Source organism: Arachis stenosperma, chromosome 1, assembly GCF_014773155.1.
Source record: "Arachis stenosperma cultivar V10309 chromosome 1, arast.V10309.gnm1.PFL2, whole genome shotgun sequence".
NCBI lineage: Eukaryota > Viridiplantae > Streptophyta > Magnoliopsida > Fabales > Fabaceae > Arachis > Arachis stenosperma.
Genome location: NC_080377.1, coordinates 560585 through 579119, shown reverse-complemented (window position 1 = coordinate 579119; position 18535 = coordinate 560585). Strand labels below are relative to the sequence as shown.

Here is an 18535-nt window from a genome sequence, read left to right as displayed (position 1 = left end):
CATGATGCACCGTTCTATAACTTTGAACAATTTTTCATTTTGGTTATTACTAGGCTGACATGGTGCCCTTTGTATGATTTAAACATTATTGTTTTGTTATCGGGCCGACATGGTACCTTTTAAGCTACCGTTTTAGCGTTTTCGACTCGTAATTAGAATCTTTACATTTTGGTTGCTTTAATTGTTGTTTTCTCCTCGTTTGACTGTCAAGTCAATGTGTAATGGATATTTGTTGAACGTGGTGTTGTGGTACTCGAGGTGATCAGTTCTGGAAAATCGTTGCTGTAACTTGGTAACAAGGATAGAATAAATCAAAGAAATAAATTTAAATCAGAATGCAATTATTTTTTAATAATGGGCATTATTAAATCCTCTTGTCGTCGTCTCGTTCTGAGAGTAAGGGGAAAGAGTACCCCTCTTTAATAATGAAACAAATATCCTTGGAATAAGGTGAATTTTAAAGAAGAAACGACCAAAGTAGGTGACAAAGTAAGTGAAAATGAATAAACAAAAGTAAAAGATAATGGTTTAATCGGTAGGTCGTCGGTCCTTCAAGAGTAAAACCTCTTAAGGTTTGTTGCATTCCATGTCCTCGGGACCTCTCTTCCGTCTAACTGTTCCAACTTGTAAGCAAATTTTTCCAAGCACTTCTCTTACCATATAAAGTCCTTTCAAATTAGGCGCCAGCTTGCCTTCTCCAGGAGCCAGCAGGCCAATGCCATTACATCGAACTCATGAACCTTATGTAAGGCTGCAGCTCTCTTGCCATGCGGAACTCTTTGGTGGTTCGGCGACATGCGGGTCCATGATGCACCTGCGCGGGTCAACAACGGTTCCAGGCACGAATTGACCAATTTTTAACGGGTTTGACCACCGTTGACTGGGTCAATCATAGTTATCAGAATTGGACCGAACCGGCCAATTCAATCGAAAAACTGATAAATTGGTGATTTAGCTGATTCGGTTTAACAATTAGACCACTTTTGCAATTAATCCGATCAGCAGTGGTTAAACCCGTTGAAAACCAAACGATTCAACGTGAATCGATGCACAAATTCACATGAGTAATGTTCCAAACTTGCAACCTTACATTAGTTCATATTTTATTAGAATAAATTTAACCTTACATGTTTATTCAAGTAATTCAACTTATATATGTTTATTTCTCTTTTAAAATTTTAATTGTTTCTTATTTTTTATCAACAAATTATTTTTACTTTTAATTTTATCTATATGTAACTTTTTTTTATTTTTTTTTTTCAGATTAGACCTATTAAATTAAAGGCTAATAATTTATATAAATTATATATATGACATTAAAGCAACGAGCAAATAAAATTTATATATAATTTATTTAAATTTAAATAATATGAAATATTAAACACTAATTTTTATTTTTTTAATAAATATTATATTATAATTTTATATATTTATTTAATTATTATTGGATCAAATGGTTTGACCATGAGTTACAAAAAAAATAGTTTGACTGACTCATTGGTTGAACCACTAATTCAGTAACCTAATAATTTTACCGGATTGATTGTCGGTTCGATTTTAATAACTATAGGATCAATTATAAGTCTGGTCTAAATCATTAACTGACCGACCAAATTGTCGGTTTATTGGTTTTCTGGTCAAACCGGCCTGTCTGGTTCGGTTCTGATAACTAAGTTTACAACAACTACCTTCTTGTCTGACCGGTCCATACATAAGGCATCAAGGCAATAGCAATTCTGAGTTCTGAGAATGTTTCCGGCAGGGGAACTCTCATGGCTTTGCCGCCTAGTCGTCGAGACTCTCAACCCCTACACAGTCCGTTTCACTATTCTCAGATCCAACCCTCAACTCCATCTTTTAATTTTTTCTTCTATTTTCAAATTCTCACCATGCTGACTAAACCAAGCTCTCTTTTCGTGTGGATCAGGAACCAGACGCCTTCTCTTCAATTTGCAAACAGAAGGAGAAGGAGCTTCTACTCGCTTCTTCTCAGGTTTTCCATTTTTTTCTCTCAGTTTCTATATACTGCTCAATATCCATTTTATTATTTATTTATTTTCTTTTAGTTTCGCCATTTCTCATTTTTAGGTCGTGAGAAAAATTCAGCTGCGGATTCGAGAGTTCGATTCTCGTATAGAGGGCACAGCGACGAAACCTGTTCCAAACGACGACGGTTTATTCTGTTCGGACCACCATTCTTCGGCTCATCAATGTCTCTCTGCAATTGTAACCAAAATGGTAACATTCTTGCAAGTTGATGAAGCCTTTTTTTATGTGGTGGTGGTGTTGGTGATTTTCCATTTCAGGTTTTGGTACTGAGTCTCCGATGATTTTTTTTTCCACGTGACAGATGACTTTGCTAACTATCAAGGATGAATTTGTTCGGCATGTGGCTGTCAATGCACTTGTCTTAACTTCACAGTTTGTGCTCAAGTCGGTATGAAGTGATAGTTTACTTGATAACCATTGTTATGTTTATATGGTTCAGTATTAATGTTACCCTGGCCTGTGATCATTTGTAGGGTAACAAATGGGATGAGTTTATAAAGTTATGGTGTCGGTTATTGGAGATGTCGATTACTAAAATGCTGCTGCCTTTGTCTACACATTATGTCGGATCTGAAAATTGTGGTTTTGATTCATCAGATGTCAATTTTCTGATGCAATTTGGATTGAAGAATTGTGATTGGTCTACTGTTGCTGGCATCACTCAAGTGTTGCGTGTTATATGCAAAGGTTTGAAGGAGGAAGATTATGATGATGAGCTTTTGAAAGTGTACTATGACTCTGTCAATTCTTGTTTCTCAAAGGTTCCTTGGGATTTATTGGATGAATATTGGAGTAGGGATATTGATGGTAGTAATGAAAGCTCTGATTCCGGCGCTTTAGAGCCTCGTATCAAGTTTCTTGGGGCTTTTCTTCAGTTACTATGCTCTTTAATTGACCGCAATGACTTTTGGGAAACTGATTGTGAATCTGCTTATGCTAATAAACATCCACTTATTGGCAAAATCTGTAATCTTATACCTAGACTTGTTACTTGGTGTCTTGTGAAGCAAGAAGATAGAGCTGACAAATGCATTGTTCATTACTTGAAACACAAGTTGCTGGTAAGGTTCTTCACGTTGTTCAATTGAATTATTCATCGCGTGTATGCTTGACAGCAAATACTAGTCATTGTTGCCACTTTATATATTTTGGAGAAGTATGTTATGTTTTATGAATATCAAGTATTCAAGTTATGATAACTTGATACATTGTGTTTGTACTTTTTTAGTGTTATTAGGCTAGATTTGTGTTGTTTGTATTACACCTGTTATCAACCTAGATTGTTATTTATTAGTGTAAATAGGAGCACACGGTTAGTGTACTATTTTGTCTAAAAGTTAATCAGAATATCATTTTTTAATCTCTAAAGTTCCTGCAGTCTAGTCACATAGTTCTTAGCTGTATACTGTTGGCAGAATGCATAGCTACAAGGTTTCCCAAGACATAAAAGACATGTTGCACCAATCAAAACCTCAATGTGCAATTAGAACGAAGTTGTAGAAGTAATTGACATTGCTGTTCTAGTACCATCTCTGACATGCGTTTGCTTATGTTTGCCGAAATCAGTGTCTAATGCCTTGTTCACAAAGCTTATATTGACAATTAAATGTTCTTCCTTATAATATTTCAGCCAATTAGGAAGGATTTCTAACTCCATGTTCCCCTGTGCATTATTCAACCTGATGATTTTATTTATGCCTTGGGGTACTTAGAATTACGCATGCAAACTTTTATTGCAAAACTTATTCAACTTTTATTGCATGCATGCTTTAATTGCAAAATTCTTGTCATTTCCTACGAAGTATTGATATTGACATTGACATGGATACTAAGCAATGTTATATGTATTACTCTTGTGTACACATTTTGTGTACACCTTCCATTTTTAAATTTGAAAGTGAAAGTTAAGAAGAGAGATAGTGCAGAAAAATTGCTTTAAGGTGTTCGCTTAAGGTGTACAATAAAATAGTGCGAGTATCATTTCTCATTCTCTGCCATTGTTGTTACTTGCTATGTCATGACTAATGAGTACACTCTTCGAAAAATATGTAATGTTGGTTTGGCATTAGATGTTTGGTTGAAATTCTAAATACTGGAGTTGATCTATCAAAATAAATTATCCAAAACAATGTGCCCTTGAATTTGATCTGTGTCCCTCTTGTGTCCACGGCAGAAAGTTATACTTTTAATTGGATACATATGAAGGTGTGTCCGATACAAATCATAAGCATTTCATTTAGTGGAAGCACTTAAATAAGTTATTGTATGTGCTTTACCAGGGAGGAAAATTATCATAAATTGCTCTTTAAAGTTGCTTTATTTATTTATTTTTATTTTTATTTTCTCATGATTTTAACTTTGAAAAAGTTGGAGGAAAGAAAGAAGAATTAATTTAAATTCACAATTTGTTAAAGAACTTACCTGGTTTTTAATGCTTAGAATTGAAGCAGGTCTAGGAGAACAACTTCTAAGGAAACTCCTTTTTTCACCTGTTATGTTATGCTATGATTTCTTATATTGAGATTTAACAATTTTCATCATTGCCTATGTGTGCAATCTGAATGAAATATTGAAATCCTCTAGGAGTCTCACTCTTCAAACTAAAGACCTTGTTCACTGCAGACCCTGATGATCAGACTTGGCTCACTGATATCTCCAGATGGTTCAGTCTGTCTTTCTTGGTTGGATCTCCTTCATAACTTCTTTCAAGAGCTTCTGAAAAAGCCATTAAATCAATTTCAGTCTGAGCAAGATGATTGCCTGGAAGGCTCTCCATTTTTATTGAGTTTGTCCAATGGCGAATCATGCTGGATGCATTCCAGCCACTTACAAAGACAAGCTGTTTTCCTCTTATTGCATTGTTCTTTCAGTTTTATCCGTCAAAGAGGAGTAAATGCAGGCCACCGCAATTGTCCAACTTCATGCTCGTGTTTTAAGGAAAATCAAGATTCAGAGCTAGATTCATTCTATAAAAGAAAAGGATCACTAGAGCTTTACAAGTGGGTTCAATCACATCTTCCTACTGAGATCTCTATCAACCATGAAATGTACTTGGCGATATGTATGAATTTCATGTCATCTTTCTTGCAGCTATATCTTCGTGAGGTTTGTCTGCTCAACCTTTTTTTGCTTCTTATGCATAATAGTTTATGATTGTGAAGCCTGTTTGATGCAGTCATTGTCTTTAAAACAACTTTCAGTTATGGCCATTGAGTCCTTGTTTGCTACATCATATTGGATAAAGCTAGACTGTACAAGACTTGATAGTGATAAGTTTGAAATTGGTAGCTCAATTACAAGTTTTCAAACGAGAATTTCATGTAACAAGATTAACTTTTGGCCTCTATATGGTTTGTTCTTGTAAAAAGGACCACATATTTTTTCGTATCATTCTTTACCACATCCCAATAGTATTCTTTTATCCAAAAAAAAAAAATCATGTATATATACAAATGTAACAAAAAATTATCAACTTATACAATGTAACAAACAGGACCTGAGGATTTTATTTACTTTGGGGTCCAAATTGAATGTCGGATGTGGTAATGATCATGAGTTTGGTTGTTAACTACGATCAGGGATTTGATTAAGTGTCTGATGAATTATGAATAGGCAAGGTTTGAAAACTATGAAGCATGTAAACCTTATAAAGACAATGCTGCTGTTACAACCCTTCACATTCCAATGGATCATTTGTATTCTTTTGTTCTGTACTTTTATGTTGGAAATATGTTTTCATAACAGAGGAGTATAGGATCTTGCATGTTTTAATCTTAGCACAATAGTTGAGAATTTCGACAATATCAGTTTTACTGGTGGTGTTATTGCTGGAATGACAGGATGATCTATTGTTTGAAGTCATGTTGCAATTGCTTAGCATATCATCTTGTCTCCAGCAACAGTAAGCAATTGTATTGTCTTTGTTATTAACTTATTCAGCAAGGATCCACTGTCATAAACTTGGATTGATGTAGGTTTGACATAAAGGAAGCATTGTATCAGGATGTAAAGAAAGAATTTCTTTTTGATCTGTTGGACATTTTTAATCCCGTGCACCTTTTCCACCTGTTTCTTTCAGAGGCAAGTGTTAATGTAGCCATAGCATGCAGATAGGTTCCCCAATTCTATCCATTTTATTAATTAGTTAGAATGAAGTAAAAGATCTTATATATTGATTATGTTGTCCTTAACTTGTTGATCTGCAGATACATTATGATCACCAAGTGCTTCTTGATTATCTAATTTCAAAGGATACTGGAATAAGCTGTGCTAAATATCTTTTGAGGTATTTTAAATTTTGTCGTCAATCACATTACTTTCTCTTCCTTGGTTTTAAATAAAATAGTTGGAAAAGGTTTTTGTTGTTGTTGTAATTATTAATAATCAGGCATAAAGATTTAATCAAATCTTGTTGTGGTGACTGGTCTCCATGATTTTTCATGTCTTATTTTGTTTGTATGATTTTGGGGCTATGTTTTGATTTGTTATCTTGCATTCTATGGTTCACTAAAGGGAAAACCTTGGTTCAGCCTCACATTTCATAGATTCCTATCACATATCCCAATTTTTATTTATTTATTTCTGGTTGATAAGTTCAGGGTTCTAAATCCATTTTCTATTGCTTGTTTCATCCAAGGTTCACGAATGATGATTACTAATAAATTATGAGCAATGCTACATGGCCAGTAAAATCTATTGTTTTTGGCCAGCAGTTAGCCAGCAATATGTAAAAGTGTTGACTAAAAGAATGGTGAGAGACTGTTGAGCTAAAGGTGTTGGACTACTGGTTAAAAGTGCTAGTCAATATAAATTAAAATTGGTGGTCCTTGAGCTTTTCTCATAAAGTATATGTAAAAGAATGTCTTGGTTGGGCTCTTAACTTGGACTTATTGCTATATCGAAGTTGGCATTTATTCTTTCCTTGTTTCCGTGTTTGTCAGTAGGTGCTTGTGTTTGATATGCGACTCATGGGATTTATTTGTGGAATCTCCATTAGTTGGAGAATATTACAGTAAATCATCTTGCAAGAGAAGAAAACTTTCAGGTGATGGTATTGATTTTGTGGCAGATGAAATTCCAACATCAGTTGACAACTATCGAAGGACCACCTTGCATAGCAAGAATTATGAGAAAGACATTGAATATTGCTTCAAGCATTATGATATTAAGCCGTTCAAGAATGCTGCAGAATGTTTACTGTCATTGTACAATTCTATTGAGAATCTTCATCAAAAGGATTTATTTCCATATAATCCTGAAGTACTTCTGAAACGGTGTGTTGCTGTATTTTTTTCAACAAACATGTCTATCTTTTAGAATAAGGATTCCGTACACCATGGAAAACAAAACTCTTAATGATCGTTATTTCTTGTAGTCTCAGAAAATTTCAAGAGTTCTGCTGGCAGGAGCAGAGGTTTCATGGAGAGAGAACTGAAAAATGATTCAAACATTGTGTGGATGTTGTTTGATCCATGAAGCTTGGTTATGTTCGCTAGCACATTTCTTTACAGTGTCCACAACTGTGAATCATTTCTTCCGCTTCCTGCTGTAAATCTTCAGGTGCTGCCTCTCTCTTCTTCAGACGCATGGTTATTTTTTAAGAGTCGGTCATCTCTTTCAACATCAGACGCTTCATGGGTCTTGGGATCTCTGTGCATCGAATCCCCGGCATATTCAGATTCAGCTTTGATCCCTCCATGCAACCCTTCCTTGGCATAGTTAGATCGAAATTGAAAATTAGGTTAATGTTTGATCTGTTTGTGCCATTTGACCGGCTACTACCACCGAATTCGAAAGAACTTTTTGTTGCATATTGAAAAGGACGAAAGACTCCAACATTGGAACTTCCGTTAGGCTGCGTCCCTGGAGCTTTGATAAAGCAAAGACCTTGGTGTAGCAATGTTTGTTCTATTGGGCTGCTTCTTAGACTTGAGAGAGGTAATGTCCTGTTTGGTCTTGAAATTTTCTAACATTTCTCAAAACACTCCTTGACTTTCGAAAATGACCAAATTGATCAATGAATTTACAATTATAAATTTTTATTTGTCTTTAATTCAACTGTTGTTAATAATAAAGTGCTGATATAGAGAATAAGGCTAAGATTTCAATATGATCAAATAGATGTCCTATATTGGTTTAGTGAATTCATTTTAGTCTCTATATTATTATAAAACCAATTAATCAAAATAAGTCTAATTAACCAATTTAAGACACCTATTTAATCAAACTCAAACTTTAGCCATGTTACCTTATCATTGGAGATGTCACCCCAGTACTTTAATGCTTTATGTCAGCAGTGTGTTAACAACAGTTGAATTAGGAATAACTGGAAATTCATAATTTGTAAGTTCATAGATCAATTTGGTTATTTTTAAAAGTCAATTTGTGAATTTTAGAGACCAAACTAGACATATATATATATATATATATATATATATATATATATATATATATATATATATATATATATATATATATATATGAAAAAAAATCATATTTTAAAAAATATAATTTTCATATTCTAAAAGAATTTATTATTGTATTTGAAAATATATTTAAAAAATAAATTTATATTTAAATATATAATAATTTTTAATTTTCAAAAAAAAAATATTAGGTGATTAATATTTTTTGTTGCATTGTTCTGTATTTAAGGCAGCACATGCTAAATTCTTATATATTTTTTTTACTAAAAATATTAGTTCCTAACCTTTTTTCAAAATGTTTTTTTTTTAAATTTTATTTAAAATAAATTCATATTGGAAAATTCATCCGAACAAGCTCACGATTTTTTTCGTAACAAAATAAATAAATAAGTACTAGTCTAGGTTTCAATTTCAACGAGAATTCAATTCACATCTACAAGTCTGAACGCAAGTCGCAAGCCATACCAAAAGTCATCAGATTTTGAATTCTTAAAAGTTCTTACATCAATATTATAATATCCTTAAACTAAAATGCCAAACATAACCCTATCGTATCTAAAATATTTCTTTCTATCCATTTTGTATGTAAAGAAGTGTGACTATCATTATCTTGTGTTGTGCACCTTTATACCGTAGCTCCTCTCTGTGCTGCCACGTTTCCTCCATCTGCTTCACCCCTTTTTCCCCATTGGCAATTGTGAGTTTTGTTTTTCGATTTCAGCTCTTGATCTTCTGCATTCTGCTGTTGTATTACATTTCTGTATTTTTGCTACTGGTTTCTTGTGTTATCTGCTGCTACTTATCCATTATTTTTTTTCTTTTTTCAATTTCTTTTTTTTTATTATTTTTTTAAATGACACTGGAGTAGTGGGCATTGAATGAGTGTAAAGTGTGTCATTGTTCTTTCCTTTCGTGTAGATGGATAATGAGTGTAGCACATTATCAACATAAACACAACCACCCCCTTTCTCCAAAACATTACCATCAATATCAGTGTCTTAAATTGAGTTCTTTTTCAAGTTTTTTTTTTAAATATATTAATATAATAAAAAGAGGATTATCTAATTAGATTCATGTGTTTGAAAATTAGTTATTGACAGTAGACGAAAATTATTTTAAATTATTAATTAATTGGGTGATGCAAATTCGACAACTGGAAGCGAGTCCGTAGTTAATATTTACAAAGGAAAAGTTTAAATTATCCACGTCACTCTCTTTTTCCTTTGTAGTTATTATTTGTTGCCTTCTTTCTAATTATCAAATTAGTATTACACGTTAATCCTACGACCGTTCTATGAGGTCTTCTTTATAAGAGCATTTGACATTTCCAATTAGTTTACTAAACATAACCTATGTATGCAAAAAATGGTTCTAATGAATAATGACCTTTAACTTGTTTTGATTTTTCTTTTTTCTATTCTAAAGTTGGAATCTCATTTGTTATTTATTTCTGGCTAAAATTAATTAGTATGCTGTTGGTATGATTGTAGTCCTCACTTATAATACTTATCTATAATTCTTTCTTTTTTGCTATGATATATTTTGCATAAAAATATACCAACTACTTAAGAGATCTAGACACAACTTACAAGAGGATCAGAAAATCTTAGAAGGATGGAGAGACATTTCGTGTTAGTTCATGGAGTAATGCATGGAGCATGGTGTTGGTACAAGGTCGCCACTTTGCTTCAGTCAGTGGGCCATAAGGTGACATCTCTAGACATGGCTGCTTCTGGGATCCATCCCAAGCAAGCCAGTGAGGTCAACTCTTACCGAGAATACGTTGAGCCATTAACACAGTTCATGAAGGCTCTTCCCTCGCACGAGAGCGTGATCCTTGTCGGTCACAGCGCAGGTGGGGGCTGCATCTCTGTTGCAATGGAGCAATTCCCTGAAAAGGTCTCTGTTGCTGTTTTCGTTGCTGCACTCATGCCAGGTCCAAATATCACCTTTGCTGCTCTAACTAAAGAGGTACAATTACTACTAAATTCATTTACATTTCATTAATTTTTGGAAAGGGTTGATTGTTTTAGTTATAATATCACAAATTGTATTCCCTGAAAAATAAAAGTCCAAAGCCGTTACACTTTTTAATTAGTCGCAGGGTGAGCAAGTTGAGTGAAAGGACCTTCATTCTACTGACTCTGACACTATCAAAAGATAGGAAAAATTTCAGATGTTCCTCGTGTTCCAGGAACATTTGAAATCCTTCCTTTTAATGCTTTGTGAGAAAAGATGTTTAGGATTTAGATAACTTTAGTTTCTGAGGAAATTGATTGTTGCATTATGGATATTCTGTTCTCTGAGATCAAAGAACGGGTAGCATAGAAACAGGGAAAAAAAAACATCATTGAAAGGAAAAAATGGGCATACATACAAGTATACAACTATGGTTCAAAAGGATGCATAATGTGCAAATGATGATTTTAGCTGTTTTGAGTGTTTGTGGTTATGAGCTTTGGTCAAGGCCATATATGTTAATGTGATTATTATGAATGATGGATTTGGTGTTTTTTTTTATTAATATGCTAAAAAGGAGTAAAAGGTGTATTAGGGTTTATTCATGGGTGTTATCAAAAGTGATTTCTTGATTATTTTGGGAGCTGAAACTAAGATGAATTTTCATATCATTTACATTTTCTATCATCTTGATGGCAATGTTGAAAGGGCCAAAGTTGTTATATGAGGATGTTAAGAGGCGCTTGATCTTGACCGCAAGAGGTTAGAGATATTCCTCCAGCTATGTGGCACGTTCGAGATGCCGATAAATTGAATAAGAAAATGGATAGTTCAAGGAGCTGATGCATTTGTTAAAAGTTTGATTACTCTACTGCAAATATATATATATATATATATATATATGACGATTTTGATGGTTGACTTTGCATTTGAATAAGTTTGATTATTTATCTATTATAAATTTATAATTGTATTAAATAATTCATGTTAAAGTGAAAGTTTGATTAATTTGTTGAAGAATTTTGATTATTGTGCAGTTAGTGCTTTTCAATAAAATTATTATTCACTAATTCTACTGAAAAAATATGTCAGGCATGTATAACTAATATATGTGATATTTGATTTATGGTGTTTGGTAAAGATTTTTGTTTATTATATTACGTTCAACATATTAGTTTTAATTTCATGAAGGAATATGAAGGATTAAGTGTACGTTATTTTGAAAAACAAGTTTTAGTAGTCAAACTTTTGTATATCCACGGGTTTGGTATTTGGTATTGTTACTAATATATTTATATACCTTTCTAATTTAAACGAAAATCTTGCTCACAAGTTTATTCAACAACTGGGGAAAGCGCCTAGTAATGAAAGACCAGACAAAAAGTTGTCAAGCACAGAAGCTGTCACATGGCATGACCTATCGGGACCATACAATCAGCTCTCTCCACCAGAGGTACAAACATTTGCTAGTTCTAAAATTCTAATAACTCATCATTTATTTTTGTTGATACTTGATACAAGCCTAAAATTTGATCCCATGAGACTGATAACATACTCCTCTAAATCAATGGTTTAGACTTGTTTATCAAAATTTATCAATCATAAAGCTTCCACAAGATGGTAGAAACTCTCATGTAATTGTCTTCATATAAAGTTGATAGTTAAGAACTATTAGATGACAGTTTTGTCAACATATCAAATTATCTAAAGATTCTCAGCCATCAACTTCAGATAAAAATAGCTGCATACAAATTTTCACCTTTGAGGATTCTTACCTTAACCAAGCCTTATTGAAATTTGAAGTACTATTTCCCTAATTCATCAACAAGACATTTCAACACATTCAATCAACAATAACACATTCAGTTCTTCACTATCATCAATCAAACAGTTTATATATCCATCATCTAAACACCAATAATTTCGGATCTACTACCAAGAACCAAATTGAATCACATATAGTCCTGAACTCCTAATGGCAAAATTTGTTATGGAGAGAGAAGAGAAATTTTTTCACCTTTGGTTGACTAACTTGGTTATTTATTTCAGCTTTTGTGTGACTTGTCTTTTTTAGACGAAGCAGCTAGCTTGCTACTCACTATTTTTTCTCTTTCCGTACCTTCATAATTTTTAATGTTGTATATAGACAAAAGATTATGGTGGTGGTATTCTTCATCTCACAACATCATGCAGGATGTAATGCTTTCGAAATTATCGATGAGACCCAGCCCCAGTTTCAATGACTATGAATTGTTTGATAAACAAACTACATTCACGAAAGAGAATTTTGGGAAAGTGAGAAGAGTTTATATAATGGGCGACCAAGATATGCTGATGAAGGAAGATTTTCAGAAGTGGATGATTGAACTGCATCCTCCAAATGAGTTTAAGAAGATAGATGGTTCTGATCACTTTTTGATGTTTTCCACACCAATACAACTATTTTCATGCCTCCAAGATATATCGCACAAGTATTATTAAATGATTATGCTATTTGTATACAAAAATTCAGTTATCAAATTAACTATTATTATAAAAGTATGTTGAATTATAAAATATACATTAAAAATAAATTAATATTATATTTATTTATATACAAATATATAATAATTGATTTAATAGTTGATTTTTAGTATATATAGTATTTTTTATTATTAATTATACAATTATATTAAATATATATATAAAATCAACTATTAAATTAGTCATTCAGATAAAATATATGTTATAATATAAAATATACATTAAAAATGAGTTAAACAATATATAATAACTAATGTAGTTGTTGATTTTTTGTATGTACATCAAATATAATCTGGGACTTTTTGTTGTTGAATAAGACATCATTAATTAGTTGCTAGCTTCTTTGTTTCCTATTTTACAAATATTGATGTTGTAACGTCCCTTAATTATTCTAATCTTGCTGTGGAAAACAGAGTTGGGTAGTCTTAAGATAAACATCTTATTAATCAATAATATAATTACACTAGACTTATATTTTTTATTATTAAAATACAAATAAAAATTTTTTTAGCGAATAGTTGTTAATTTTCTGAATTTATTATTATTTAAGTTAATTATTTTTTGAGTTAATTAGTGTTAATTCTTGTTAATTATATGAGTTAATTTTAACTTGTTAATTTTTTAAATTAATTATTGACTTATTATTGATTGTTGTTAATTTTTAAAGTTTATTATTATCTGAGTTAATTATTTTTTAAATTAATTTTGTTGGGTTAATTATTGTTAATTTTATTGTTGTTAATTCTTTGATTATGTTTATAGTTTACAATTGAAGGTATACTGCTATTTCAGAAAATGTGTCAGTAGACAGTAAGTTTATGATGCAAAATTTTCTAACTTAATTTGTAGGGATAAGTATTGTTTTGGTCCCTAACATTGAGGGTCAGAATCAAAATCGTCCTTGGTGTAATTTTTGATTTAAAATCATCTTTAATGTTGCATTTTATTTTAAAATCGTCATTTTTAATAATTTTTTTTAAAATGACAAAAATACATTTTTTTCACCATTTCATTCTTCTTCTTCTTCCAGGAGAAGAAATTCTCTTCTTTTTCTAGAAGAACAAATTCTACTTCCATTAACAAATTCCTGTTGCCATTAACACACTCAAGACTCAGCCATTCAACCTTCCTCGTCTTGGTATCTCACTTCATTAATTCATTTTGTTTCAATCACACTCAGAGTTATTCTTGGTATCTCACTTTTACTTTGCAATCTGCATGTTCTAAATTAAAAGACCCATAATTCAGAAATAAAAAACAACAACAAAACCAAAAACAATAAAAATCAATAGCAATTCAGAAATTAAAACAACAACAAAACCAACAATAAAAATTAGGAAATTAGAGATTATGATGAACAAATCCATTATTCAAATTCAAATTCAACAAATCAAAATCAGATTCAACAAATCAACACACAATAATGATAAAATCAGAAAATAACAAATTAAAATCAGAAGATGCAGACTCAGAAGTAGAAGATGCAGAAGCAGAAGCAAAATGTAGAAGACGAAACAGAAGATGCAAAAGCAGAAACACTCAAGCAGACCTAGAAAAAGCAGAAAACGAAGCAGAAACAGAGATCGAAGTAAGAAGCAGAAGCGGCGAGGTGGCGAAAAGCAACGGCGAGGCGGCAAGAAGCAGTGGCGAGAACACGGCGATGAGGAGCAGCGGTGCAGAAGCCGAGGCTCTCTTCCTGGCTCGCGACAACGACGGCGACGGCAGCTCCAAGTTTCACCGACGCCCTCCCCCTCCCCCTTCTCCTTCCCCCTCTCCCTTTCCCCTTTTCCTTTCTTCCCCACCCCCCGCGCCCTTTCCCCTTCCCCCCTCGTGTCTTCCCTCTCCCCTCGTGTCTTTTCTTTTTTTTTTTTAATTTTATATATTTTTTATTTAAAAAAACTATTTATAAAAAAAAGTAGTTTTGTCATTTATAAAAAAATTTATTAGAAATGACGATTTTAAAATGAAATGTAACATTAAGGATGATTTTAAATCCAAAATTACACCAGAGACAGTTTCGATTCTGACCCTTTACGTTAGGGACCAAAATAATATTTATCCATAATTTGTAAGTTGTTGAAATTGTATAAGCTTAAATAAAATCTTTGAGAGACATACATATGCATGTTAGTAGATTTATTAGAATCTTAAATAGATATACCATTTGTATAATTAATTTTTCTTTTCAACATTTTATTGTGTAGAGAACTTCTATGCAATTTACTTAGTCACTATGAGATATCTTGTTTTTCATACCGAACCTTATGTAATTTTATGTTTTCTGGATTTAGAATATATGCTTATAGTGCTATCTTTTTCCACACATGAATAATTATTATTTTTCTTTTTTATTCTTAAACTTTGATGTATGAACTTTTAATGAAAAATTATAGATAAATTATTATGAAAAATTGTAAAATTTTGAATTTTGTTAGTTTAAAATGATTGAATTTAAACATTTAAAAACTTTTTTGAATTTTTAAACATTTAAGATTACCGTCGGATTTACCGGAAGATAAATTCGACGGTAACAAGATCTAAAAATTCGCCAATTAAAAGTTAATATCCACCACTAAATTTGCTGGTAATTAGCGGCGGACGAAAAAATCCGCTGATAAACAATTACCAGCAAGATTTATACCGTTAGATTTATTCTAATGGTAATTCCAACCGTAAATATATTATCGGTGGATGTTTTTGTTAAATCCGTCGATAAATCTGACGGTATCCGACGGATTATTTTTTGAGTTAATTAATGTTAATTCTATGAGTTAATTTTAACTTGTTAATTTTTTAAATTAATTATTGACTTATTGTTAATTATTGTTAATTTTTAAAGTTTATTATTATCTGAGTTAATTATTTTCTAAATTAATTTTGTTGGGTTAATTGTTGTTAATTCTTTTATTATGTTTATAGTTTATAATTGAAGGTATACAACCTGCTATTTCAGAAAATATGTCAGTAGACAGTAAGTTTAAGTTTATGATGCAAAACTTTTTAACTTAATTTGTAGGGGTAAGTATTATTTTAGTCCCAAACGTTGAGGGTCAGAATCAAAATCGTGGTGTAATTTTAGATTTAAAATCATCCTTAATGTTGCATTTCATTTTAAAATCGTCCTTTTTAATAATTTTTTTTAAAATGACAAAAATGCCTTTTTTTTCACCATTTCATTCTTCTTCTTCTTCTTCCAGGAGAAGAAATTCTCTTCTTCTTCCAGAAGAACAAATTCTTTTTCCATTAACAAATTCTTGTTGCCATTAACACACTCAAGACTCAGCCATTCAACCTTCCTCTTCTTGGTTTCTCACTTCATTCATTCATTTTGTTTCAATCACACTCAGAGTTATTCTTGGTATCTCACTTTTACTCTGCAATCTGCATGTTCTAAATTAAAAGATCCCATAATTCAGAAATAAAAAACAACAACAAAACCAAAAACAACAAAAAGCAATAGCAATTCAGAAATCAAAACGACAACAAAACCAAAAACAACAAAAAATAATAGCAATTCAGAAATCAAAACAACAACAAAACCAACAGTAAAAATTAGGAAATTAGAGATTATGATGAGCAAATCCATTATTCAAATCCAAATTCAACAAATCAAAATCAGATTCAACAAATCAACACACAATAATGATAAAATCGAAAAATAACAAATTAAAATCAGAAGATGCAGACCCAGAAGCAGAAGATGCAGAAACAGAAGCACTCAAGTAGAAGCAAAAAGTAGAAGACGAAACAGAAGATGTAAAAGCAGAAGCACTCAAGCAGACCCAGAAAAAGCAGAAGACGAAGCAGAAACAGGGATCGAAGCAAGAAGCAGAAGCGGCGAGGTGGCGAGAAACAGCGGCGAGGCGGCGGGGAGCAGCGGCGAGGCGGCGAGAAGCACTGGCGAAAACGCGGCGATGAGGAGCAGCGGTACAGAAGTCGGAGCTCTCTCCCTGGCTCGTGACAGCGACGGCGATGGCAGCTCCAAGCTTTGCCGGCACCATCCCCCTCCCCCCTTCTCCTTCCCCCTCTCCCTTTCCCCTTTTCCTTTCTTCCCCACCCCTCACGTCCTTTCCCCTTTTCCCCTCGTGTCTTTTCTTTCTTTTTTTTTAAATTTTATATATTTTTTATTTAAAAAAACTATTTATAAAAAAAGGATAATTTTGTCATTTATAAAAAAAATTATTAGAAAGGACGATTTTAAAATGAAATGTAACATTAAGGATGATTTTAAATCCAAAATTACACTAGAAACGGTTTCGATTCTGACCCTTAACGTTAGGGACCAAAACAATATTTATCCCTAATTTGTAAGTTGCTGAAATTGTATAAGCTTAAATAGAATCTTTGAGAGATATACATATGCATGTTAGTAGATTTATTGGAATCTTAAATAGATATACCATTTATATAATTAATTTTCCTTTTCAACATTTTATTGTGTAGAGAACTTCTATGAAATTTACTTAGTCACTATGAGATATCTTGTTTTTCATATCGAACCTTATATAATTTTATCTTTTCTGGATTTAGAGTATATGCTTATAGTGCTATCTTTTTTCACACATGAATAATTATTAATTTTTTTTATTCTTAAACTTTGATGTATGAATTTTTAATGAAAAATTATAGATAAATTATTATGAAAAATTATAAAATTTTGAATTTTGTTAGTTTAAAATGGTTGAATTTAAACATTTAAAAACTTTTTTGAATTTTTAAACATTTAAGATTACCGTCGGATTTATCGGAAGATAAATTCGACGGTAACAAGCTCTAAAAATTTGCTAATTAAAAGTTAATATCCGCCACTAAATTCACTGGTAATTAGCGGCGGACGAAAAAATCCGCTGATAAACAATTACCAGCAAGATTTATACCGTCAGATTTATTCTAACGGTAATTCCGACAGTAAACATATTATCGGTGGATGTTTTTGATAAATCCGTCGATAAATCCGACGGTATCCGACGAATTTTTCATAGTGATCAATTTAGTCCTTGAACTTACATATGAGTATCAATTTAGTCCCAAAATTTTGCAAACACCACCGACATTAGTTTCTAAGACAATTTTTGGCAGACAAACGTTAATAGAAGCTGCAACCTATAAAATAATGTAATTTTAATTTTCACATTCAAATAGATCAAAAATAATGTTGTATCATTTGCTTTAAAATAAAAAATTTTAATAAGCACCACTTATAATATTATTTTAAGCTGAATGCCAAAATTAAAACTGACATCATTTTACAGAATTCAGCACCATTTATAATGCTATTTTAAATTGAGTGCCAAAATTAAAATGATATCATTTTACAAAATCTAACATGATATCTAACGATCCACATTAACATTTTATTAATATCTGTGTCAAAAATTATTTCAAAAACTATCATAAATAACCTTTGCAAAATTTAAAAAATAAAGACAATTATTAAAATCTTGAAAATTTAATTGTGGCTGGCATGTAAGTTTCAAGACCAAATTAAATAAATATATTATCTCATTATCAAAACTTTATAATCATCGTAACTAATATAATCATAATCACCGTAGAATTAACCATATGTTAATCATCTT

The 18535-nt window shown here is 31.8% G+C and overlaps 2 protein-coding genes across 9 annotated transcripts; both read left to right on the top strand.

The window, feature by feature from the left end:
* The first annotated feature begins 1721 nt into the window (after positions 1–1721).
* On the top strand, positions 1722–7662 carry LOC130963816 (uncharacterized). The gene is made up of 11 exons (XM_057889839.1): positions 1722–1815; positions 1928–1993; positions 2089–2238; positions 2351–2437; positions 2523–3110; positions 4672–5154; positions 5889–5950; positions 6024–6129; positions 6255–6334; positions 6990–7322; positions 7424–7662. Exons 1-11 carry the CDS (start codon positions 1750–1752, stop codon positions 7488–7490), a joined length of 2088 nt encoding a protein of 695 aa, XP_057745822.1. The 5' UTR covers positions 1722–1749; the 3' UTR covers positions 7491–7662.
* Positions 7663–7752: 90 nt separating this feature from the next.
* Positions 7753–12969, top strand: LOC130963832 (methyl jasmonate esterase 1-like). 8 transcript variants are annotated; one of them, XM_057889842.1, is made up of 5 exons: positions 7753–7986; positions 9066–9171; positions 10045–10445; positions 11767–11886; positions 12627–12968. In XM_057889842.1, exons 3-5 carry the CDS (start codon positions 10089–10091, stop codon positions 12912–12914), a joined length of 765 nt encoding a protein of 254 aa, XP_057745825.1. In that variant the 5' UTR covers positions 7753–7986; positions 9066–9171; positions 10045–10088; the 3' UTR covers positions 12915–12968. The 8 variants fall into 8 exon arrangements, with proteins under 8 accessions (XP_057745825.1, XP_057745831.1, XP_057745826.1 ...); XM_057889848.1 differs by having other exon boundaries at positions 7766–7986; positions 9111–9171; positions 10053–10445; positions 12627–12969; XM_057889843.1 differs by having other exon boundaries at positions 7766–7986; positions 9111–9171.
* The last annotated feature ends 5566 nt before the right edge of the window (positions 12970–18535 follow it).